The sequence below is a fragment of the Pseudopodoces humilis genome, chromosome 5, assembly GCF_049639895.1.
Source record: "Pseudopodoces humilis isolate 2021_Gansu_Grassland_sample_001 chromosome 5, ASM4963989v1, whole genome shotgun sequence".
In the NCBI taxonomy this organism is placed as follows: domain Eukaryota; kingdom Metazoa; phylum Chordata; class Aves; order Passeriformes; family Paridae; genus Pseudopodoces; species Pseudopodoces humilis.
The window spans coordinates 59,322,430-59,349,470 of NC_142204.1; the positions used below are offsets into that span (position 1 = coordinate 59,322,430).

A 27,041-nucleotide genomic window follows, 5' to 3' on the forward strand; every position below is an offset into this window, starting at 1 on the left:
GCATTCTTGAATTCTTTTACATTTTCTCTGTGCAAATCATCTTCCTCAGAATAACCAAGAACATTTAAAGCAGTCAGTGATGAAAAACTGGGGGTTATTACAATGATTAGCAGCAATACGGGATATTAGATGATGGGTGACAGAAGTCCAAAAGTAAATGTATTCGTGAAACAGGTATTGAAGTGTTCCTTTCCCATTAAGCAGTCATGTTACTGGGGAGTGTCAGCAATTAGAAGTTAGGCTAATCAGGAGTAAGTACAGCACCTGTAATTTTGGAACACATCTTAAAGGGTAAAAGAATCTTTCAAATCCTTCTCTTGGCATTCCCAGTCATGTTGCTGTATTAATATTTTATGGTTCTGAAAGCAAATGTCTTTCTGAGGTAACAAATCTTTTGGTCTTCCAAATGTATTGATTTAATTTAACTTTTCCTTCTAACATCTCTGTTAAAATGCATTAGATAATATTTAAAAATGGTAATGAGTCACAGGAATATGTAATACTAGAAGAAGACTTGTACCGACTGACAGTTAAAGATTTAACCGTTGTTTCTAGAACTTCTCAGCTACCACCTTTAATCCTTAAAAGGCAAATTTTAGAGGCTGTCTAGTTCGGATTTCAAAAAAGGAATTGGATGCTGAAAGAGATCACTCATGGAAAAGGGAAATACTTGTCGTTTCATTCAGAGTTCAAAAGAGAATGTACTCCTTCCACAGAATATTCCATCTCGACATAGTTCTTTGGGTTACATTTCAAGCAGCTGATATCTGTACTAAGGATGATGTGCTGTAGTGACAGTCAACCTTTAATCTGTGAGCCACGTGTAGCCCCTTGGTGCAGTGGCGCAGGGGCGTGTGCCCCTGAGAGCTCCCCGCGTGCCAGCCGCGTGGCCAGAGCCGTTCTTCCTGTGCCAGTGGCTTCCATGGTGCTCCCCGATACATTCTGTGCACAGGCCTTAAAATTGCTGTGTGTATGAACATAGCCCACATTCACACACTTTCTTGGTGTCCCAGCACTTCTGATAAACACACGTGTGTTGAGTCAGTCTCATAACCAGCAGAAGTTTCTCAAGAGTGAGTTCTCTCAGCTTTATTCCTTTGGCAAACCAGCTTAGTTTCCTTTGGTTAAAGGGTGTTCGGTCTAGTGGATGGATGTGTGAAAGGTGGAGTCTGATATTTTGTCTGTAATACTTCTTTACCTGTGGTATTTTCAAATTCAAACTGAGGAAGGATAATCTAGACTTAACAATGTAAGGATAACCTGTTACAAGATCAATGCAGAACAGTTTGGAAAACCATATGTGGTGTTGATTCTCTTCCAGTATGGAAGAATTGTGTCCAGTGAAGTTCTACAGGGATTTTCCCCAGGGCTAGCACTATTCGGTGCTTGCATTAATGGTCTGGATGATGGAATACAGAATATACTTATTAAATTTGCAGGCTACACTTGTCTAAGAAGGATTAAGAGGTCTTGTAAGGACAGAATTAGAGTGATCTTGTGAAATTGATTTGAAAAAATAGGATGCTGTTAAAAAGGGACAGTATAAGGTACTGCATGAAGAAAAGGAACGAGGGAAGAAAAGCATGGCTATATAGCAGAAACATCTGTGTGGATAGGAGACCTGCAGAAGGGGTTTTGAAGTTACAGTGGATTACTAGCTGAATGTCAGCTGTGTCAATTAGATACAAAGGAGAACAATATTGTACTGGGAGGTGTAAACAAAAGTATACCTGGAGTAATCTCTTTGCTCTACTCAGTAGAGTGACCTTTATACTCTACTCAGCCCTTGGGGTTCTAGTAGTGAATTCAACAAAAAAGATGTGGACTAACCTGAGAGGTGGTCAAGCGAAGAGCAATGAAAACTGGACTTTTGAATAACAGTTTGGGTAAATTTCTGCTTGATGATTTGTATTTTCATCTGTAGGTAATTGTTGTTTTATAGAAGGAAAGTAAACTTGAACTCCTTCTTAAGATCTTTTTAATCTGTGTGGTTAATTTAGACATCGTGTCCTGGAACTGACACCGAGCTGAGCATCCAGCACCCTGATTGCAGTGGGTGCTTCCGTAAGAGCTCAGCTGAGGGCCAGCCTCAATATACCTGAGGGCCAACTCCCCGGCAAGTGTCACATCTCTGACACACACAACACCACTTGTCTACGTGTGCTGAAGTCTTTTCATACTCTTTTTTGCACCTGCACAAAGGCAAGTGGCCTCCCCAGCCAGAAGGGCTGGGCATCCCTGTGTTTGCTTTATGATTTCCAGTTGACAAGACACTCACATTTTTAATGGATTTTTAATGGATTTCAAATTCCAGTAATGAAAAGTATTTGCTGCTACAGCAGCAAATGAAGTAAACAAGCAAAGTAAATCACCTTGTTGATAATTCAATACTGTATTAGTGATAAGCTTGAAAATCCATTGGTATTCTACTTGATAGGGTTGAAGGGCATTCAGTACCAGCAGTTTGCTCTCTCATGTATATAGACCAGCAGCATGCTTTGCAAATGACAAAAAAAAAGACGGAGGAATCTTTGTGGTTTGTCAGAATGCTGAAAATCTGAATTATGACATTTTTAGGTGACCCTTACCTGGAGCCCTCTTACCTGCAAGGATGTCAATGGCTGGTTATAATAAGCAAACCACAAGAAAAACAAATAGCATTTGTGTTAAAGAGAAGACAAATAAACTTTTTTGAAAAACCTAATAAATAAAATAATAAAAATTACTGAAGAACAAAAGTATCAGGTTTCAAATTAGGAAAGCAAAAATAGTGAAATAATTGCTTGTTGGACAGGTGAAATGGGTATTACGTTTGTTAAATAGAGCAGGGAGGAATTTTTGCTCTTGGAAACAAGGAATGGTGTCAGAGAAAAGGATGCTCCAATGATGAGCACTGTTGAGATCCAAGTCTGAATAGTATTGTCCCAAGTTAAAGTATATATTTCAATAATACTAGATCTTCAGAAATATGTGTAAATGTGTGTGCTTAAAATCTGTTGGTATTTACTAAAGCTTTTAAATTAGAGCATGATGTTGAAATGGAGTGCCTGTGGTTTTCTGGGACTCTATGTCTCAGAAATGCTCTACACACAATGTCAGAAGTAATCAATGGAACTCTGTTGGCCTTTTGAGGGGTATTGTTCTTCTAAGATACTGCAAATAATTTGAAAGGATCCAGTCAGAAATTTCTCTCAAAATATTTGTGCAGTACTCACTGCACCCACTCAATTGCTTAATATAAGATCGTGTTGAAAAGCTTGTGTGCAGATGTAGAGATAATAGTCATGTAAAGAAATGGTAGAGTATGGCTCACATTTTAGGAATTTAAATGCACGTTATGGATAGATAATATTTGTGTACAGTAGTTAACACATGTATCGTAATAGGTTTTGAGTTTCTTTCTATATCGTTTCTTGAAAATGACTTATACTGGAGATGAGTGAAGATGGACACAGTATTTGTGTAGATTAGGTGTAGTTGCAGAATTTAAGCAATAAGGCACAATGTAAATTTATACATAATAAACTCAGTGTTCTGCAGCACTTAGCACTTGCAATAACGCAGCATCATACTATATTATTAAACTATAAGGGGCAGTAGACAATTTCCTCCAGTTGTCTGTCCCCTACATCTCTCTTGTCTATCAGCTGTACCTTTTCTCTACTGGAGATAGTGTCATTATGTTCAAACTGAAATTGTGTGGTTTTCATCTTAACTTGTTCAGTGTGTGACAGTGTTATTAAAAATATGTACAACATACTAATGATCTTAGTATGAACCTGTTTGAATACAGGGGAAGTACAGTATTGCATACTGAATATCTGTTTCTGGGAATTCCTCAGAACATCAATTTAAAAAAAAAAAAAAGTGAATTTCAGTCATTAGACATTTTGGCAACAGTCCACAATTTAAATGGCATTTTAATCTTTATTCATAACATCTGTCTGGCCAGAGAATAAGACAACTTTTTTATATTTAGCTTGGTAACTAGGGGTACTAAATTATGTATATATAACGTAAAAGCTAAAATAATAATTTAATTTTCTCGACAAGGAAGTATCTAACATCACATGAAACTTACCTAATGTCTACAGAGATCTTGTGCATAGTTCTGTATATCATTTAGTATGTTTACTTTTTGTCAGTCCATGGGGCTTTATTTACTGGTATATAGCTAAGAAAATACAACTTCTAGCTGATGTGCTCAGCTGTCATCTTTTAAACCTTTTGCGTGTTATACCTGCATGTTTTTTAATGGAACAGTTAATTCAGAGAAAGTACTAAATTGCAACATTTAAGCAGATTAATTCTTGTTATTAATGACAAATTAATAAGCATCTCTTCTGATAAAGTATGTTGTCCAGATTTCCCATAGAAGGAAACCAGCTTCCAAGATTGAGAAACTTTTATGCATCTTCCAGAAATTCCCTGTGGCAAGTTTCATATTTACTACACATTATTTTCAGGTGTGCATAGCAAAACTGGAGCTGCTGTTGTCTGATATTCTGTATTTTATGTTTTGAACTTACATTTTCAGTAAAAGTTCACCTGAATTTGGTCTGTCTCTCTACTTGAGATGACGCCATAATCTGTTACCAGAATTCCTTACTGTTGGTGATGCTGTTGCCCCTACAGCAGCTTTGTGACAGAGGTGAAGTGCCAGGATCAGGGTTTTGCAGGTGAAGAAGAGAAGCCGAGAGAGCGAGAGGTCATGCACAGATTGATAATGTGGCAGACTCCCAGGTCTTGCCATGCACAGTATGGGTTGTGGTGGTGGGGAGTGTGGTGTGAGGTACAGAAGTGGAGCTCACAAAACCACTTCAGTCTTCTGGCTGAACTAAGTGAGCTAAATTAGGCACTTGGTGAATTAAGCATTGAAGATTTGAGATTTGCAGCAGAGATTTGATACACTGATTTGCAGTCAGTGTATCAAAACTGAACCTCAGCACACATTTGCAGGTCTTCTAGGGCTGGTTTTGTTGGCATTCACCAGCCACTGCCTTTCCTGAGCATGAGTACCTGGGGCTTCCTTCTAGGCATGGACGACTGCTTCTTTAACTGCACAAGTGATGGAAACAATGAAAGTGCTGGAGAGGAAGCGTTAAAGCACTGCAGAAAGTTGGAATGAAGGCCAAGGTCATCCTTAGCCTGAAGGGCTTTGCCTTGTGTCTCATTTGGGAGGGAGTGACCTGCCCTTGAGCACCAGGCAGGGCTGGGGTGGTCACACACTGCTGTGGCTGCCAAAGGGCTCAGCACTCAGGCATGGCACTGGGTGATCTGTTACATGCTTATCATTTACTTGTGCAGACAAGACAATTCATTTGTGCTTAGGGGTTGGATCTACACAATAAAGATGGTGTAGACCCAAGGGATATGATAATTGTGGGACAGAGGGAAGAGTAATTGTAGTCCAGTGTGGACAGTGTATTTGGGAGGTTCTGCTCTTGGCTCATTTTGTGAATTTAGGCCTCAGTAACATGCTGAAAATCATGTAATACGTGACTGAGTCTGAACTCTAGTAAATAGATTTTTCTTTTCTCCTTATAACTTAAAACCAGGCTCAAGTCATTGCAAGAACTGCAGTTTCACAGATTGTTCCTTAACTGTGCTGCTATTACTTCTTACCCAGAAATTCACATGGTTGAAACTGATGTTAAAAATAAGCTTTCGCATACTCTGGTGATTTAAACCTGCAAAAGGAGAAGAGACAGCAAGCAGCATCTTTTAGTATCTGCTGCTGCTCTGGCTGTGATGCAGAGCCAGTTTAGTTAGGCATTCTCCCCTGTCCGTCCTTTTTTTTTTTTTTTTTCTTTTTTTTTTAAATTGTTTTTATCTCCCCTTCTTTTGCTACTCAAAGTTATTTTTTAAAATAGAAATATAGAAGGCAGAAGCAGTGATTGCTGCAAGAAGGTACTATGGAAACCTGTCACGACAGCAGTTTCAAATGAAAGTGAATCTTTAGCTACTTAAGAAGTCCGTGTATTTGTCAGACTCCATTGTCTCCTCTGCAGTCAGAGTTGAAGAGGAAGTGAATAGAGCAGTGTTGAGGGGAAAATACATATTCTTACTTTTCACTTGGGGAAAATGCATTTCTGGGCTCAGCCTTGCAATTAGATATCCTGCAATGAACTTATCTGGAACCTAAAATTTCTCAGTTATGTAATGTATTATAAAGCTGTGATAGCAATATTGTCCTTTGTGGTTGGTGAGATATGTTTGCTCTAAAATCTAGCTTGTAAATGTTTCCAGATGTTTTGTTGTTTGTTTTTATTGTTTTTTTTTAAGAAGACATAGGCAGGTGACTTATTCGCAAAGCTCAAAAGAAGGTGGTGCACGGAGCAATAACGAAATAAATATATTTTTAGCATACATTTCAGTTGTGGAAGTTGGTGCATATTTCTCATATGGAAAATCAAAGCATAATGTGAATGTATTAGATCCCAGGTCATTTGATATTTGTTCTCTGTGGCGTTGCTAAAGAACACACCATCAAATAAGTTCTGTTGTTGTTTTTATAGCATGCAGAAGATAAAAAATGACACAAATCTGGTACTGCTATTAATGTTACAACTGATAGATTCACTTCGGTCTGTTTCAGCACTATGCTGATGCATAATGGTGTACAAATGTCTATATACCTATGTGAACATTAATGTTTCTGAGTTAAAATAAATATTTTGAATGCCAGTGATTAATTATTTAAATATGGCACTTCCTGGGGATATTCCAAAAATGTGAGTTGAAATGCTGAAGTATTTCTGTGGCTACTGAAGTTCCTGGGCATATTTTATAGTGTTTGGTGGTCATGTTCATTGCTGCTAGAAGTATTGGGAAGCAATATCTAATAAAAAGAGAATACATAAGGAAGACTTAACTTTTTTTTTTTTTTTTTAAATTTTAAAAAATACTGCTGTTCTTAAAGGATTATAGAGGGAGAAAAAGACTTTTTGGTAGAGAAGTTGCTCTAAACTAGTAAATTAATCTTTCATAGTGTGTAAATTTAGAAAAACAGGGCTTTTTAAATAATTGACAGTTGACAATTTAAATTGACAAAGATTTTATTTTCACATTTTATCTTAAACTTTTTACTGTGGAGTTATGAAGCCTTGACAATAACAGGCATGGTGGTAGTCTCTTTTGTCCTGTGAGATCCTGATCTTTCAGATTTTGATGAGTCTTTGCACATTTATTAAAAGATGTATACTGAATTAGAAACAGATTATGGGATTTTGCAGACTTTTTCTGCTCTGTGATATAGAAAGCTTTTTATCACTTTGCCATAATGCACTTGCCCTATATAGAGGTAATTTAGAAAGCCTAATGCTTTTGATGTCCAACTGTGACATGGTATTTTTATAAAAGTAAAACTCCTCACTGCTCCTAGCCTTTCTAAATGGTTAATCAAAGTGGATTGACAGATTATGTGTCTGGGTTTTTTTTTTCTTTCTTTCTTTCTTTATTTTTTTTCTGTGTAGGTGTTTGTGACTCATAAATGCAGAATTAGACCAAAAATCTGTGACTGGATAATAGAGTATTTGCAAGTACTTTATTGCAATTTTCAGTGCAGCACAACAAATAGCCTTCACTTTCCAGTGTTTATTTGTAAGGATTTATTATTGTGTGGCCCTGCTAATCTCATAATTTCTGCTTCTGTTTTTATGATAGTGCAAGAAAGTGATTTATAAATAGTTTCTATAAATGGGTATTCCTGAAAATGCATCTGATCTGAACAATATTTTTATATAACTGTCTTTTATGGTAAAGTAATAGGTGAAAATGGAGAAATCATTAATGTTTTATATCTCTTCACTCTGGTATGAATCACCACTTAGCTGTTTGCCAAAATCTTTGTATTCTGTTTAGTGACAATTTTATGTGAGGATCAGCTGGGTAATTTTTAAATTCACTTCTGGTCCTTTTCTTCAGAGATTCATATTAATTAATTTGACCAATTGTCAACTAAACATGAAAACTTAATCTTCCATTGTAGATGATGTTTTAAATATATATTAACTTAGAGTTAGATAATGCTTTTTTGAAGAATTCAGATGGCATTACTGTTCCAAAAATTTTAGGTATTAATAAATTCTAAGGAATTAGTAGCTATGCAGTGTGTGTGTGAGGAGGAAAAGAAAGTCAGAATACTTTAGAAAGCTATTAAAAATGACTTTGTGTTTTAGATCTCCCCATTGAGACTAGTTATTTTGAAATATGAAACACTTTGTTTGGTTTCATACCAATTAGTAAATGTCATTTGTGATCACTAAAAAATTACTTCTCATAGAATATCCGTCATGAAAACACAGGAATGTTTAATAATATTGAGTTCAGCTTTCTTTGCAGACAGAAGTTATTTTAAATTAGAGGCTGTTGCGTAGTCTGTTTCTGTGTTCTGGTTGTCCATCTGTTTAGGTGTTTTCTCTGGACTGGAAAACTGTCAACCATTATGTCTTGGACAACTCTGACCACAATGAGAAACTGAAACTGCTCAAAGACTAGATAATGCCTACAAGGGCAAGAATGTATCTGATTTTAGTACTTTCAAGGTAATTAATGCAAATGTGATGATTGATTCATCTATTTATATGCATAGAAGCCTGGGTCACTACTGTGTACTGCTCAGCTGTGAAAGGCTTTGTAAATAAAACATACTGTAGGGGTAGAATGAAGGGGACTGGGAACACTGTGTCAGAAACTGGAAACTGGAAACCAAGTTTAGGACTTGAAGGTAACTCCAGAGATAAAGAAAGGAATGGAAAGAGCTGTTTTGAGAACAAGACTGCAGAAGGGCTGGAGGGGGGGATGGATAAGGTAAAGCAGTGAAACAAGGAAGTGGTGTTTGCATTGCTACGGATGCAGAAAGGTAGGCTAAGATTAGATCTTCTTGAAAACAGTTGAGGTGAGACTGGAATGGGAACCATGAAAGTTTTCCTGTATCAGTTTTGCAGTGTTTTAATTACATGGGTCTAATCTCTATAGAATGAGGTTAAATAAAGTTTACATCCATTTAAGGGTTTCATACCAAATTGATTAAAATATTTGTGATTTGCTGTAGATACTCAAAGGTGAACAGCATATATGAAATTCTGCTAAATTCCAGGGATTCAGCTGAGCAGAGACTGACATGGGCTTTGGCTAGATCTCTGTATAATCCATCGCAGCCTTTTAAATCTTTGCTTTGTGTGTCTGTGTCTCTTCAAAACTAAAGCTACACTGAGGTTCTTTCTCTCCAGATAAGATAGTATGTTATTGTCAAACGCCTCTCCCAGACTGTAATTCTATTTGTGGTTTGTACTGTTGACTGTTGATTGTTAACAGGTTCTGCAATAATGCAATTAGGTGATCCAACAAGAACATACAATGCATTAATAAGCCACATCTGCATAGAGCAGAGTGAAAAATATGAACGACTAGCCATGATACTCATCTAAATAAGATAATATAATTCATTTTCCTTCTTTCTCAGGTTAAAAATCTGCTCTGTCTTAATCCTCTCAGAAGAAAAATCAGTGCTTCATCGTGTTCTTGATCTGCTACTCAGTGCCACATGAAATTCTGCATTATCGTACATTGTTACATTTATGGTAACAAAAAAAGATTTAAAGCTTTGGATAAGCTTGAAATGACACAGGGAACTGAACAGTATGTGGCATTAGAAAGGATAAATGTTGCATCAAAATACTTCACTTCTTGGGTGATGAATAATGTTATCTGTGTGGAAGAAGAGGTGCACTGAGGTGCTTATTCTTCTCTTTGACTTCCCTGCTGTCCTGCAGGCAGCACCCCCTGTAAGCGCCTCCATTTGTGTGAAGGTTTCAGGATGCACTGCTGGCTGACAGCTGAAGTGAGGGGGGGACTGCCTGTGTTCAGTGGCCAAACTGGATCCCAATGCCTGTGTTAGTTGCAGGCAAAGCTAGACACAATATTTTTCTGCAGAGGACTTCAGATTTTTTTTCCTTCACTGTAAAGTTTTTGTATGATCTAGCTTTGCCCATTTGATTTTAAAGGGACTGACTTTTCTCTTCAAAAATAAAAAGCCTAGAAATATAAAATCTATTTCTATAAATGTCTACATTTATATGCCTACATCTGTAACAAAGAGAGGCCAGTTTTGCCATGCTTTTCCCAGTGGACAAATTTACAAGAGGACTTGGAAGACTCACATTGTTATCAGGGTATGGGTAATGCTGCCAGCACTGAAGACATGTTTGGCTGTATACATGCACTTGCTCTCTTCCAAGCTGGCCTCAGTGAAACTTGATGAAAATGACTGTACAAATCCATTGTTGCATTCTCCAGGAACTTAAATAAAGTTTAAGTAAGAAGAACTAGGAAGGGAAAATGAAGCAGAAAGAGTGTCTTATGGCTCATTCCTCAGCAGACTGGTGTGGTAAACCCTTCTTTGAGCACGCAGGTGGATTAGGGCATCTCCAGCAGTCTTGGCAACCTACAATTCTTCACCAAATTATCTGCAGACTTTCCTGTAGGTGTGTGATAAAATTAATTTGAACTTTGTATTAAGAAGAAAGCAAAAAGGTTTTAAAATTATATCCAACAGCAAATCTGACCTTGATGGAGGTCTGTCTGTAGTTGAGTATGAAAATATTAGCTAAAAAGAATTTAAAATAAAATAGCTTCTTAAAGTTCATTCCTTTTAAATACTTGAGGGCACTTCAGGGCTGTTGACAATATATGCACAGATTCCAGAAATGAGATGTTGTCACTTGCATAGGTAATTATTATCTTGTTGCAAAGACTAGCAGGAGAACAAGAAAACCCAGATGGCTTTTGGTAGATACTTAAATCATTCAAAGCATACAATTTAAAGGATATTTTTTCTGATAGGATTTATTTTTTATAAGGAGAGAAAAACATGTTATAACCCTTCAGCAGCTAATTCCTAATGTTAATTGTTAAGATTGAGTTAAAAGTGAAACTTGACATTTCTGTTTTGTAATGGCTTTGCTGAACCATCTAATAGAGTGAGAACATACATAATGATATTGTGAGGTGGAAGAAAACATCTGGTCACAAGCTTTTGTCCTAGTATCAAAATTAGTAATGAGATTTTGTGTCCTTATATTGCTGTTCTTCTGTAATGGGAGTTGAATCAGCAGGTACAAGTTGGGGTTGCACAAGGACAGGAGAGGAGAGATGCTGCAATGTCACATTCTGCTCTCTAAACTTCATCAGAAAGAGACAGCTGTGGTTTTAATAGAGAAGCCACATCTTCAGGTGTGAACTGGTTTGTTATCAGTAAGGGTTTTAGAAATTGGCCAAATTGTGTAAGAGATGAGAGAAGCATTGATTTGGCTCAGAAGCCCCCATTTCCATGATGCCTGAGTAGTTTTTTCATTTTGTATCATTTCTACTCTGAGTTTATACTATTCCTACACTCAAATAGAGCATTGCAGGATAAAATATGCAATTGTTATGGACTGCTCAGTCTAGCTGATCTGTCCTCACAGGTGCCAGATACTTTCTTTGAAATTGCTGTCACATTGATAGCCTAAAGCTTGGTAAACTTTGGAACATTGCTTGATGTTCCATGAGATAATTCTTTACAACAGTTCCTGATGCCTTTCTGTCCCATTAGCTCTTAGCCATCTGTTGCTTTGATTACACTATTATGGTGAATAAGTGTTTTGGCAGGCTATTTAGCTGTGTTGAAAAATCTTGTTTCTTTGCTTTCTAGTATTTTATTGTGACTGTTTTTTGGGTTTTTTTTTTTCCCTCCTCAACCTTTGTAGCGCAATGCTTCTTACTATTTCCTTCTTGTTATTCTAAGAAACAAAGGCTGACCTAGTTTGAGGACATGATGGGGTTTATAACTGTGCTTTGTGGCTGTTCTCCTTTCATGTGAAAGTCTTTCTACCAAAAGAGGTTGTCTGTTTCAGACATGGTCTCACAGAAGGTAGATGTTATAACCTAATCATATTTAAATGTTTGGTTTTGAGACTCTCGCCTCCTAAGGCTTAAAGTGTTCCTTTGTGATCTAGCCAATGTGTTACATCAGTATTACCTATGATATCTCTATAGCAAATCATAATATTTTAACTTCTCACTCCTCCCAGCACTGCAAAGGCCAAAACAGGAGGATCTGGGATATCATTAGAAAGAAGTCTGTATTCTCTGGCTTTACATTGTCAATTTGACCTTTCCATTTATTGCTCAGGTTTTAGAGATGAACAGAGTAAAAGACAGATGGGGTGATAATGAACACAGAGATGAGATTCCCTAAGTAGGTTCATTTTTAGGAGTAGTGATATATCAATTAATTTTTTTTAGGCATGGACATTTGGAAATGGAATAAAATACTGTTTTCAGACTGAAACTGAATTTCATTGGCATTTAATTTCTACTTTTAGTTTTTTGTTACTTTTTCTACAATTAAAATAGCTGAGTTATACCTCAAAGCAAGAATTCCAACCATTCTTACCAAGTTATTAATTCTGCTTAATAGGTCATTTTGCCTTGACTGCGACTTAGGTGGCCAAGCGTTCTTCACTGCTTACTTGCTTGAGCTCTTTAAACTGAACTGCAGCTTTTCATGGAGTAACTCTTCATTGTTTTCACTTCTGGTGTCTGTAAGAGATGACTAAGAACTGGGTAGCTGCAAGTGCTTGCAAAGCTTTCTCTATCACTTGGTCTTCGAGTAGTGCTTGTCATTAGGGATAGTGCTGTTATTTATAGGAAAATTATTGGAAGGTGGCAGCATGTTGTAATGGTAGTGAGAGGGAAGGAGGGCCAAACACTGTAAAGGAATGTCTTGACTGGGGATTTTTAGCCTCTCAGAGGGGTCTTTTTTGGACCTTGTAAAGATGTGCTGTGTTGGAAATTGCAACTGCTGTCTTCTACAAACAAAAGGAGCTGCATGAAGTCAACTTTAAAAAGTAAGTGAAATAGTTCCAAATATAGCAAATCTTCTGTCAAATGAAATTAGTTAGTACTAAATATCAGTCAAAGATACTCAGAAGTATAATCTGGAAACTGTTTTTGCACTTACTCTGTAAGGATTGCAGTAGTCTTTTGTATTCCTTGTCAGACAATACCTTTAGTTTACAAGTTTGGTTATTTCAGTGCACATCCTATTCTGGAATCGCTGTGTTTTAGTGCTGATTATTTCTCCATGGTTAGGGAATGTTGAAGTATTCCTTGCTCGCCACGTTGTCAGACCACTCTGTTTAAGTGATTCCTAGACTAATTAATAATTATGCATCTTCCTTCAACTAAGGAATGTATGTAATTATTTTTGAGCTGTGTTACACTTTTAATGTTTGTGTATGGGACATGGTGTATGTTTTGCATGAGGTAACGATCTCTCTGTCTCTCTCTCTCTCTCTCTCTGTCTCTCTCTCTCTCTCTCCCCCTCTCTCTCTCTCCCCCTCTCTCTCCCTCTCCCTCTCCCTCCCCCTCTCCCTCTCCCTCCCCCTCTCCCTCTCCCTCTCTGCAGTGAAAGTTTTCTATTGGTTTTCTGCCACAGCTTCTCCTGAACAGGGTTATCTGTTCTCTGCAGAATGATGAAGATTTTCAGTCAGAGCCACTGTTCTGATTTTAATACCAAAATAGAAATGTCCTTTTATACATTAGTAGCTATAGAACATAATTTCTAAGTGAGGGACTAGTCCAAGTTTGACTCCTCTGTATGTGGGCCTTCCAAACTGTACTGTAAAAGAGCATTTCCTTGGAGAGGTGTTCTGATTATTGGTGGTGCAGGTACTTGTGAAATTTAACTGCATGAAACTTAATAATTAATTACATTTGTAATACTGATTCTTCATGAAAGTAGTAGTAATTGTCTCAGATAGTACTGACCATAAATATTTTTGCCGATTAACACATTTTTGTATGAAAAGGAAGTTGATAGTCCACACAGGTGGCATCCCTGTGGCATAGGATCTTAGGGACAGATTTGTACTAGATAAAGAAATAGTGATGTGAAGTTCCGTAAGACAGAGCTGGGTAGAGAAGAACAATCCACATAGTGAATCCTGTACCCTGAGAAGGTGGAGTGTAAGTTTGGAAGCACTTGAGCCATTAGGTTTGCCTGTTATACAAGTTTCTTATTTTTGGTTCAACCTTATGCTAGGAATCTTCCTATCCCCAAATTAGCTCAGTATCATCACCTCATTCCCTTGCAAGGAGCTGGTTTGCTCGTCCAAGCTGCATTTCTAATGATGAAAAAGATTATTGCTCTTGCCTTAGCCATGCTTTCAGAAGACTATTCTGATAGTTCTAATGGCAATCATAAAATAAAAGACTACAATCTTGGCCCTTATAAAATAGTTGCCATACTTGCAGTGGACAAAACAAAATTGTTTGGTTCCGTCCAAGGAGATACTTTCAAATTAGAAAAGTAAGATATAATTTTTGAAGTCTTTAATGGCATTTCTGTTTAGTCTTCGCATGTTATTATCTTTGTGTGAAAGGAAGTGACCAAAAGGGGTTGTGCTCTGGGAATGACTTACTGCCATGCTGGCCTGGACAGCATCTGCTGGGTTATTAAGTTGCTTTCTCTTTGAAACAACCACATGATGTAATTGTGAAAAAACCCCATATTCATACTAATGACTGCATGACACTTATTTTTCTATTTGTCTATGATTGTCTACAGAACCAAATGGAATGGGATGGGATAACATTAACCAGAAATTATGTCAATAAAATGAATGGTTCTCATTCATAGAAAAAATGACAAAATACATCTGGTGTGAACATCTCTTCATCATTTCTGCTGAATGAGTTATCTGTTTTGCAAAAACATAAATTGAAATACCCATGCCTCTTTTTCCAAGTCGTGACTGGTATCAACCTTCTGACCAAGCTATTTAATCTATGGGTACTGAGAAACTTTGATATTTTAAAACATTTGTGAGATTTGTTTCATGGTAGAACTAGCTTTTGACCATGTTTATTTTTCTCTTATTTTCTTCATATGTTGAGCTGATGACTTACTGAGTTTTCTTAAGCTCTTGCATTTGTGGAATTTAGTTTCCATGTATCTGTGACATACTGTGTTGTGACTTGCCAGATGGAGGAGTGCTTTGAATGAAGAAGGGTATTATTGGTGGACTTAATGCCATTTCTCCTTAACTCCCTGATTCACAACAATTTTTGCAATATGAAGATCACTGTAGTTAATTTTTGAGTAGGTAGTGTTGTTGTGGGGTCATGTTTTTAATTCACTTGTGTATGCTTGTGTTTATGCACTTAGATTATACTGTATTGCTAACATATTACTAAATGCTCTTCTGTTTTTCTTTGTCCTCTACTCTCTTGATTTCCATAGCTTAAAGTTTATGGGAAATGAACAATGTTTTTACAGACAGAGATTCTAAAGAGAACACTAAAATTGCTAAGTGTGGTTGCCTGCAGTGGTAGACAACTTGGTTATAAAATACTGCTGATGAACTAATTAAATTCCATCTCAAAAGTAGTTATATTATTTTCCATATTGTTCCTGTTGGATAGCTATTCTGAATGTTATTCTCTGATGTGATTCCTTTTTCCTTTATAGATCACTGTTGTAGTCAGTTCTTTTTAACTTTATAGGCATGTTTTCCTCTTGATAAAAATTATGGCAGCCTTTCAAATCTCAGAACTGTTTAGCTTTAAGCTTTCTCAGGTAGAAGGAAAATATTAGGGAAAAATTCTTATCAATAAAGTCTATTAATAATAGCAAATTTTGAAATATATCAAGCTCTTAATTTTTTGTCCAGTGTGTATTAACCATAAACAGTTTAATTTTGAGATGTATGTGCAAGCCTTAAAGTATAATAATAATTCATTTCTGTCCTGCTTTTCAACATTTTCTTTTCACATAATTTTTGTCCCAAGTGGGGCTTCATTTTTTTTTAACATATTGTCTAAACCTAGAAACTAGCTGTGCATACAGATTTCCATTCTCTTAGGATTAGTCATAAACCAACAATGGACTGTTACATAGCCTGTCTGGGGCATATGAAACAAAAACTGTTTCCTGAGGTGAGAAAATTACTGTATATGAATCAAATAAAATAATACACTTTGTTCTACATTGTTTGGGATTTGATACGTCTCTATTTCCATACAAGATGAATACATGAGCTAGAAGCTCTCTGTCTTTGGCCATGTCCACAATTTAAAGCAAATAAAAAATAGGCCACCTGCATAGTCTTTGTTCCATTCTGATTTTAATTTTGGTACTATATTTGGAAGATACTTCTAGTGAATAGCAGGTTTCCATTATTATCCAATTTGATTTGAAACTTCTGCCTAAAACCAGTTCTTTTGAAATATAGTTCCAGCTCTCTTGGAGTATGTTTTAATGTCTTTCTTGGCCAGTAGCTGCAGAGTTAGTTTGCTAAACTGTGATGTGGGACCTCTAAGATTGATTTTTTACCTGCAATTATTTGTGCCTGTATTGCCTATTTGTCAGGAAAATAAGTATCTGGCCATTGATTATTTAAGGGTAGATAGTACCCAGCTCATCTTTTGATGCTGTTCTATTTTTTTATTGTTTAATATATGAACATCAGAGCCTGACTGAAATGTAGTTGAGCGCTCTTATAGTAACAGTAGAGTATTGATTTTGTATTACTGACTCTCTACCTGGTTTCATAATTGTGTAAGTATTCTGTAAAAATCAGAACAATTTAGGAAAGGCTGCTAAATGAGGTGTGTCTTTTCTGTCTTTTCTTCCTTTCAGTTTCATTCTCTTTCTTTCTGCCAGAGTCTTTTCATTCTATTCCCCGTCCTCTTCCCATTTATATTTTCTTTCTCTTGCTCATTCTGTCCCCAGATTCCCTCCTTGCATTATAGTACTCTTCATTTTCTGACATCCCATTAATCTTCCAGTCTTTATGGCTTACTTTCCCACCTCCACAAGCACACCCACAGGATGCTTAGAAATTTTACAGCATACCCAGTTGTCAAGAAACTAAACCTACAAGTCCCAGACCCGTAATACTATGCTGGGAATGCTCATTAACTCCCACACTGTTTGGAAAAAGAAACTGGTATAGTTAGTATAAGGTCTGCAAACCATAATACATGCCTGATTCCTTTGCTTTCCACTAAACCTGGGAACTCCTCATTGGAGCTGGGAAGGAAGATGTGATCTGGCTTTTTTTGCTTTAACTGTGGTTTTGATCTTATAGGAACCCTAGAAAAAATGGCACAAATGTGCAGCTACAGGGGTGTGACCTCTGAAACGCCGGGTTTGAGGAGAACTCATTGTTTGCTGGCAGATCAGAAAACCTGTTGCTATAGGTGGATGTACCAGCAAGTGCATCCTCAGCACAGCAACCACACCATGGCCAAAGCCAGAGTGGCCTTTGCGGTGGGAAGTGGCACAGTGGTCAAAATACTGTCCAGTCTGACTGCCAGCATTTGTCAGACCATGTTCTTTACTACTGGCAGAAGTGACTAAGAAAAATGACAAAAGACTGCATCTCTAATGTGTGTATGATCAACTGATTGCCCCCTCCACTAATTGCCTGTGAATACTAATTAAAAAAGCAGTATTCAGTGTATGGATGGCAGTGCTTAGTTTCCAAAGGCAACAATTTGAGTCTTTTCTCTTGCTAAACACTGACCCATGTCAGTGTTTAGTGTTGCTAAGTGGAATTATCATCAAATTCAATCTTTGTCAGAGGTCTCTCAGATAGTGGACCTGGACAGTTTTTGGACAGTTTTCACTCCCTTGTGTTGAGCTTTTTTTATTATTATTTTTTAATTATTATTTTTTTTAAATTTTTTAACCTTCAGAAATAATCACTGCATTGTTTTATTTCTTAATTCTACTGTGAGGAAAATGAAGTTATTGTCAGCATTTCAAATAGAAATGTAGAAATACAAGCTTAAATTTTGCAGTAGTCAGTAGTAGGGGCTTGACCTGCTTGTTTCTTCTTATGCTTCGTTAGTACTTTTTCTAAGCCTGTATCACATTTAATTAACTATTTGGGACTTAACTGACAGTTGTGTAACAAGCACTGCATGTTAAAGCAGTACTACTAGCTACACCATAGCTGAACACAGCTGTACTGTAACTTATCTCAGAATTACTGGATCAGTCACTGATAACCCACCCCAGATTAGATACTGCCAGCAGTGCTTCCAGTTCCTTTCTTTCCATTCATATTCAGAGGATAGCAGACTGAATTTATAAGATGAACTTGCCCACTAAAATGATGTCTCATCATGGATAAAACATCTCAATAGTACAGTTAAAGATAATCATTATTTTTTAATACCTTCTTTCTTCAGAATCCTACTCAAGTGGGAACTGCTCTTCAGGTTTTCCATAATCTTGGGACTTTGAAGGATACCATTGCCAATGTGGTGGATGGATACTGCACAGTGCTGGAAGAGAACATAAAAAATGCTTTGGATATCAAAGTGTTGACCCAACCATCTCAAGCCATCACAAGAGGTGCGATACTTGTTTTACAGAGAATGGTGACTGATTCTTTTTTATAGGAGTACAGTATGTTATAAAATGGAAGAAACTCTCACATCCAAGCCTGATCTAGAAAAATTTCCCTGCTTGCTTTAACCAGTAGAGGGTGGGAGTAGGCATATTTCAGAAAACATGTAATTCTAAATCATTGAAGTTAACAAAATTGGGTCTGTCTGATATTTGGCTCAGAGCTTTTCCTTTATTTCTCCCTGCTGCTCCTTCCTTGCCCAGAAAATTGTCCTCATTAGATTACAACTTCGTAGCATTTTCTTAGCTGTTTCTCATGGAAAGATGACTCCAAATTCTGCTTTCTTTGTATTGGTGGGAGAATTACAGGTTGAAATTATTTGCAATCAATGGAAGAAGCCTGCAACTATATTGTGATGCTTTTGTCAGGTGAAAATTGTTTCAAAGCAGATTATTCAATATGAAGAAATGTTGCACTATGAAACATTAAGTTCCCAGTTAGCTCAGATACCAAAAAGTACTGGTGGGTAGGCAAAGTTGAACTTTGGTGTTACGAACATTGAATTTTTTTTCAAAAGGCTTGCAACAAGGTGGGGGACCAGAACCATAATCAGTGGCATAATACAGAAATGCATCCTCTCTCAAGTGAGGTGATTGTTTAGAAGCTGCATGTTCTTCAGCTGGAATATTACTTTTTTTAGCAGTTTGTCTATGCATTTGAGTCCTGAGCCGGTAAGAGCTGTGTTTTTTGCAGCTACTCTCTCTGACATTTTGCTTTGTTCTTACATCCTCCAAAACTGATCTTTGGCATTACTGTAGTGTTTCTGGGGAGGTCTGAATTGGTAGAGCATGTAACAGTCATGAGCATGAAGTATCCCCACTGAACTTCAGAGTGTAGTCAGCGCCTCAGTCGAGACAACTGAGGTCGTTCACAAAGCTCTCTTCTGAAGGTATTTTTTTTGTTTTGGTTTTTTTTTTGGCTTGAAAAAAGTACCTGTCAAAGTGCATAGAGATCTATATTTCCAGTATTTCAATTTTCATTTGTGGAAGCTGAAATGTGCTGCTGTGTATGTTTAAAAACCATTTTAGGTGGCCCTGGTAGAGCTGCTATGCCAACACCTGGGAACACAGCAGCTTTTCGAGCAGCCCTCTGGACAAACATGGAGAAACTCATGGATCAGATCTGTGCTGCTTGCGGACAGGTACTCTGCACCTAATTCCTGTTTGTCTCGTCATGCAATTTTGGATGTAAGAATTTAGCTGTCACTTTTCCTCTCAATAAATTTTCTCTTACAGGTGCAGCATTTGCAGAAAGTATTGGCAAAGAAAAGAGATCCTGTGTCACATGTCTGCTTCATAGAGGAGATAGTTAAGGTAAAGTTTTAATTTAGCTGAATATGCTTTAGTAAATCTCTTAATAAAAATGTGATGAGAGAATGAGTTTGTTTACAATTTTACAGTTCCTTTTTTTTAAAAAAATTAAATTGATGGGAAAGTGTTGAAACTCAAACTAACATTGAAGGATATATTTGTGGTCTGTGGGTTATATCTGTAGGATGTAAACATGTTAATTTTATTGTAGTTTCTTTTGTTTTCTTTAAAAGGGAGCTGATAAGGCACCACTGTATGTCATTCCATAATACCATGTGATTTGAGTAATTAATTAAATCTGTTAGTTTGCATAGGAGAATGTGTCTTCATCTATCATTTTCAGCCATCTGTTTCTCACTTCTTGACACTTTCTCCCTTGAAAAATAATCATGGCTGTTCTTTTGAATACCTATTATTTTCCATTCATTTGCATTGTTTTTTATTCATATTTGGAATAATTTGATTAATGGTCTCCTTCAGTGGTAGGAACAGGATTACTGAAACTGTCTCATCTGACTTAGTAGAAGAGTGCGAGAACAAAAGATGTGTTCCTGCTGACATCTCTTTCCAAGTGCATAACTGGATTTTTAATTTACATGGACTTAATATTTGAAATAACTTGGAGAAGCTCTTCATATGCAAACGTGGTCTTCTCAACAAAGAGAGGAAATAATGAAGGTTAAATACAGCCTTTATTTGTCTCTTAAGCCCATCTCCAGAAGATGTTGCACAGAGCATCACTTTTCTATGAGGCACTTCAAACTTCTCTTTCTGTGTTAAAACAAACAAACAAACAAAAGCAAACCACAACAACAAAAAAAACCAATCCAACCAAAAAGAAATCTACAACCCCCCTCAAAAAGTTTATAAACTTTTAGCACATTTTCTTAATTTAAAAAAGCTGAATCTGGCAAAAATATCTATTGCTGCCTGGGTAGGTCAGCCCTTCAATGGATCAGCATGTTTAGGGAGAAACAGAAAACTGGACACAGACCAGAAACCCTGAAAGGAGGAGTTTGGATGGAAAGGCAGCTTAGGTAAATGATCTGTTGGTGCTCATGAGTGGCTCCCACCCTGTGTCCATGCTTCTCACTTTCACTCTGTGTCCATGCTTCTCACTTTCACTCTTCCCTCTTGTAAAGAATCACTTGAAAAGTTTTTCAGCAACTGAAAAGGGAGTTTTTCCAGTTTTTGAGGCTAATAATAGAGGGCAGACAAAGGACTAAATGAACAGGGAAAATGAATTTCAGTGAAAGCAGGGTAAGGAAAAACTCATTAGAAAATAGAAAATTTACTGGGTTGTTTTATGCATGTTCCATGATTTCTCTGATTGCCCTACCTTCCCTTAAAGTTCATATTGTAGGATTGCATCTAAGTGAAAAGTTTTATTTCCCAAATAAAATCCCTCTATTTATTTTTCCACAGTTATCACTCTTCCAGTTACTTTGCTCTTCGGTGGGTGTTTTGGTGTAGCATAGTGCCAGGCAGGACATTGTCATTCTCAGTGGGGTAGCTAAGGAGGAGTGGTATATCCTTATCTGATGTTCTGCTAGCAGAACTCTCTCAGCATGGCACAGTACTGCTGATGGCACTGATTCTCGACTTACTTCTTGCCTGAAATGGTTCAGTATAGCACCATGTTTTTCTTGGGCATTCTCACTGTTAGACCATTTTTCTGGTGTCTCTTGGAAAAGGTGTGGCACCAGGCTGCAGATGGGTGAAGTCACACCAAAGAGTAGAGCTGTTCAGACAAAACCAGACAAGTACTGCATGCTGCAGACATTCAGGAGTGTAAGTACAGATGGCTGTACGGGAGAATATGAATTGGTTTAGGTGTAAATAAAAAATTGGTATTTTGCTATTAATGAAGAAAGACTCTATCTTGTATTAAACCAAACTGAAATGTGCTTTCCTCAGCAAGTGTTCTGGAGAGGGAGAGAAGTCAGATTTTCTTTATTGTATTCAATTTCATTAACAAACTGAGCAAATGAACAAAACAGACCAAAGGTACTAACATTGTACTCATTTGCTAGAGCAGCATGCCCACTCCAGAAGATGGGAAAACGAATCATCCACTCTACAGTCTGTGCACTAATTACTGTTACTGATGTCAACATTATTATTATAGTCATCTTCTGCAGCAGCTGCAGTACCACTTTGCCTGTCCATCTGCTTCCTTGTTTTGATTACTGCGATGCAAGTATCATCCTAGGAAGCATAAGAGAGGAGGAGATCCAGCCTTTTTAAAGCACAAGTCCTTAATAGCAAGGAAGCTACTTGCCTTTTTTTTTTTTTAAGTCATCATTCTATTTTTCCATTGGCTATGTTTTGTGTCTTTCTCTTCACAGATAGCACAGCCTGCAGTTTTTCTAATTTTGCATTATGATCTCAAACATGTGCTTTCCGGCTTTCTAATTACCTGTTACCATAATAATATCTAGTAGTGTTGTATCATGTTGCATCCAAAAATGTAGTTTTAAAAGCACTAGCTAATTAATTAAAGGATTCACAAAAACTCTCGGGGATTTTTTTTTTTTTTAAAAAAAAAAGGAAACAAAACCTGACAGATGAAGAAACTGAGATACAGAACTTGGAAAATTTTAAATACTGCAGTTCATCAAGAGGGCAATGACAGCACCTGCATCTTTTCTACCCTGTGGTTTGTCCTACAGAATTCCCTTCCAATTTTTACCAGCTTTGGATGTGACCAAGAGTTAAGTAACAGTCTCAGGCTTACATGATCATGGAAGAATCTGGACGTTACATTTATAGTGCACATTTTTTCACTCCTTCCCTTTGCAGATCTAGATTTTGGTATTTTTCCTTTGTCACAATATGAAATTAATGCGATTCTGAAAAGAAATCATGCACTCATTGTACCTTCTAAAAAATTCTTCATTTCCTACTAGTCATGAAATATAGATTTATTATTAATGTTTACAAACTTAAATTACAGATGTAATTTTTTTAGCAACTCTATTAACTGTTTAAACGAGAAATGTGATTGAATTCTATGGGTAAGAAAAATATTATATTTTATGTAAGAAAAAACAGTCTTTAATGACTAGATTTTAGCTGAAGAGGGCTAAAAGAATTCAGAACTCATGGAGATCTGATTTCTAGTTTTGGGGGAAATTAATACAGCTTTCATTGTATACATTTTTTAAAATATAGGGTTAATTCTGTCATAAGGTTAAGGGTAAAAATTAAAATTACAAATAAGATTTAAATAATGTAAATTTGATATTTTTGTTCACCTAATGACTGGTTATTTATATCACTTCTTTCAATTGCTTAATTCACCTTCAGAGAGCTAATAGGTTACTTCAGTTTATTCTGCTTTATTGCTTCTCTCTTTCGATGTGTTGTGACTAATACTTCCTCAGCTGTTGTAATGCCTAAACTACAATTGTCTTCACTGTAAATCGCAGCCGCACATATCTTCCTGTGACAGCCACCTTCCTAATTAGAGATAAGAGTCCCTCTTAGCCCCTTGTAAAAGAGTTGAAAATGATCTTTGATCTTCATCTATTTTGGGTCTTTCACTCCTACATAGGCATCAGGGAACAGTTCTGCAAAAAGAAAAGCAACCTGAAAAGCAGAAAATCATTTTTAAGGGAGGGTTGGGAGGGTCAGTAGAAAGGATAAGCTGGGGTCTCTCTGCTGGCATATCGGTACAGGCAGACCTGCCCTTGCCCGCCTTTGGGGGTCCTGTTTGCAGCCAAGGCACATCACAAACCCTGTCGTTTACGTAAGCCTCCGGGTGAAAAAGTGAGCTGAGAGTTGTAGGGAGTGTTATTATGTACTTCATGGAGGGCTCTTATCATTGCTTCTGCTGATGAATGTTTGGTGAGTAAGCAGCCTTTTTTCCTGAGTTGTCAACACTGGCAATATGAGGTGTTAACGATACAGAAAGAAATGTCCTCAGCATTACATAAATTAAAGAAAATAAATGGAAAATATAGATGTTTATTGACAAAGTGTATGTATATTTCACCTTCTTATTTCTACTCCCCATCCAAACTTGTTAAAAAATGTTGTTGCTTTGAAACTATTCACGTCTACCATCACACATTCACATTCAGTTGACCCAATTAGAAAATAATCCCAAGTGGAAAAAATTGAAAAATAATCTTATTATTGCCTTACGTGAATTCAGAAAATAGAATGGTTTTCAGCAATTATTACAAGTATATGATTTTATTTTTCAGTATCTTTTGTAGAAGCAGAATTGTATTACTTGCACATCATTTCTACTGTGCTTTCTGTTTGTTATTTAAGCAATAATGAGGTACTTGGTGAAGATCTAAACATAGTGGATAAGCAGGTTTTTGGTTCCCAAAATATCGAAGATGCTTTTTGCTTCAGATCTACAAATTGCCCTGCTCAAGAGCCAAGAAGATCATACCAGTTAAAAGTCCCAATTCTCATTTTGAATGGATCTGTGTGCCCAGACAGCCATACTAAAAGTAATTTGATTCTAATTCACATGGGAGGGTCAGAGCCTGTGCAATGGTTTTCTAATGATGCTATGATTTCTGTAGAACTTTAATTCCCTTTTTCTGACAGAAATGTGCAGCTGTGAAGAAAAGGGATGGTGTGGAGGTTGTGTGGGTTAGGAGGTAATAATGACCTTTGTTCTTTTTCACTTCTGGCTTGGTGGTATTTGTGCAAATTGCAGATCAGTGATGACTGCAAATTGTTAAGTCAGTTGGTTTTCAGTCAGCTTGCCATTGGAAAAGAAATACTTTTACCAGAAGTGCCACCTTTTATCATCATTCTTGTCAATCTTACCTGAACAGCTCCAGGCTGAGTGGACATGGTAACGAACCATCCTTTCATCCTTGGAGGGGATATGGAGTAGTCAAGGTGAAAACATAGTTTGAATTGAAGCTGTACACACTAAATCACTTCTCTGGGTAGAAAAAAGCTGTCAAATCCCTGGGGTAGTTACTGGCTTTTGAATACTAAGTTCATTTATTTCCAGTTGATGCATATCTTGCAGGGATATGGAAGGATTAATTAATGTTTTAAGTAGTTTTGAAGATACAGAGTACCGTTTAATATCTAGGTATTTTTGTTCCTTACAAATTAGTTTTTCTGAGGAATCACTTCAGAATTCAAATATTCTATGAAATGCACAGTCTTAACTTTATGTTTTAGTCAAGAAGGTTTTTGAGAAATGGAGTAAATCAGCTTTAGTTTCTTTTGTCATCTGCATAAAGAAACCTTTTTAAAATGTTGCACTACTGCTGGGAGTCTAGAAAGTATTGGATATAAAGTGATCAACCCAGTGTAATGAAATTCTGTGCCCTGCAGTAAAACAAAACATCAAGGTCATTTTTAAAATCACAGTGTCATTTATTGACATCTCTGCACCTGTAATGTATAATATAAACAACATTAGAAATTTAAATTCACTCTTATTTTAAGAAATTTAATCCTGACTACTTTAAGGATATAGAAAAGGGTTATTGAAAATACACTCAGAATTTGTCTTTTCTTTACTGATTAATTGCACTACTGAGGATGATGGCTTTTTGTTCACAGTCTAACATTTTGCAATTATGTTGCTATAGAAATAGTGCAAATAGATTTCCTTATTTCTGTCCCATAAGATCTTGCCATACGAAATTGTTAAATCATTTGCATTGTTGCTTTATTGGTGGAAAAAATATTTAGACTGTCCTTTAAATGTCTTCTGTTTCTAGAGCAACATTCACAAGTCCCGTATTTCTCCATGGCGGAGCGTTTGATTACAGATAGAAAACACTGTATGTATTAGTATGCAAAGCCTGATTTCAGGAGCCTGCAGCAACTAGCTGCATGGTAATATTCACTATATTGTTTTACATTTCAAAGAGGCTTCACAATAACGATGTTTTTCACATTCTACTCAAAGTATCAAAATTTCTACAGGGAAAAAATAAGTTGGAAGTGGTTGTCATAAAGTGGGAGCCAGTTTAGAATCAGTGGGTCAGATTTATTATTTGAATGTTAAAATAGCTATTTTAGACACACACAAATATGATAATTCACAGATGGGAAATTATACTCATTAAGTTCTAAATTTACAGTGTGGAGGAAAGAGAGACATTTGTAAAAATAAATATATGTCCTTTCAGCATCTTCTTACATTCTTGTCTAATGCTGAAGAACGGAGGTACTTTCATTCTCATTCCTTGAATTTAGATTTAATGTCAGATACTAAATAGTTATAATAAGAACAGAGCTAAAGAGATTTAATTTCATTTCAATATTAGCAAAGTTAATTAGTAGTTTGATATGGGTTTTTGAAATGAGGTAAGCTGATTTTATGTTTGAGGAGACTTGAAGTCAGTTTTCCAGGCTTTAGCATTAATATTATTGTATAGTACTAGTGGATACAGATCTTCTAATATCTTTCCTTTGATGATACTGGTACTCAGCCCACTGTTGTTCAGTGGTTTATTAACTTAATAGTAGCTGTTAGTGAAAATGGGTTATATTTTTTGAACTGAGAAAACAAGTAATTTTCATGTGAGTGAGAAGGGGTTTAGCACATGAATCGTGTCAGTCTGTAGTTTCTTCTATAATCTTGTGAGCAGGCAACATCAAATCTAAATTTCAAATCTATGCAGTCAATGCATCAATCTGAGTAATAGTGTTGCTTCACACTATTAACAAGTCTGCTTAGGTGCTGTAATACCATGCACTAAAGATAAAAGGACTAGTGAAAAAAAAATAATAGAAAAGTATAAAAACCCTCCCCTCCCATTCATTCCATACCAGTAAAAGAGTACTGATCTAAATCCTCTCCTTACCACTAGTCATTGAATAGAAGGTGATTGAGTCTGCAGGCTCTCCCAGGTGCACTGTGTTCTGAAAATCAGCTTTTTGTCAATGTGGGATTAATCATGAATGTCTCAGCTGAATGGCTGGCCCAGAAAGTGGTGATCAGTGGTGCAAGGTCTAGCAGGTGGTCAGCACTGTACCCCCACAATGGGTGAACACAAGACCCAGTTCTAAGACTTTAATTAGTGATCTGGATGATGGGCCAGTGTACCCTCAGCAGGTTTGCTGATGACACAAAACTGGGAGTAGAGGCTGATGCTCCAGAGGGTCATGCCATCAAGAGGGACCTCAAGAGACTGGAGGAATGTGGAGGAATGGACTGACAGGAACCTTATGGAGTTCCTGGGACAGAGAGCAGGAAGAACTTACGCTGTCCAGATGTCTCCTGGCAGTGGCCTTATGCAGTGTTATTAAGCTGCACAGGAAGAGT

General features: G+C 36.8%; 1 protein-coding gene across 3 annotated transcripts in view; it reads left to right on the forward strand.

The window, feature by feature from the left end:
• COG5 (component of oligomeric golgi complex 5) overlaps positions 1-27,041 on the forward strand; it is a 175,350-nt gene that overhangs the window by 96,835 nt on the left and 51,474 nt on the right. For all 3 annotated transcript variants that reach the window (XR_015772491.1, XM_005519180.3, XM_014248890.2), the window contains exons 8-10: positions 18,247-18,412; positions 19,496-19,608; positions 19,703-19,780. Coding sequence is in view for 2 of the 3 variants with exons in the window: in XM_005519180.3 (XP_005519237.2) it covers positions 18,247-18,412; positions 19,496-19,608; positions 19,703-19,780 (357 nt within the window). In the remaining variant the exon portion in view is untranslated. The remainder of the gene's footprint in view (positions 1-18,246; positions 18,413-19,495; positions 19,609-19,702; positions 19,781-27,041) is intronic.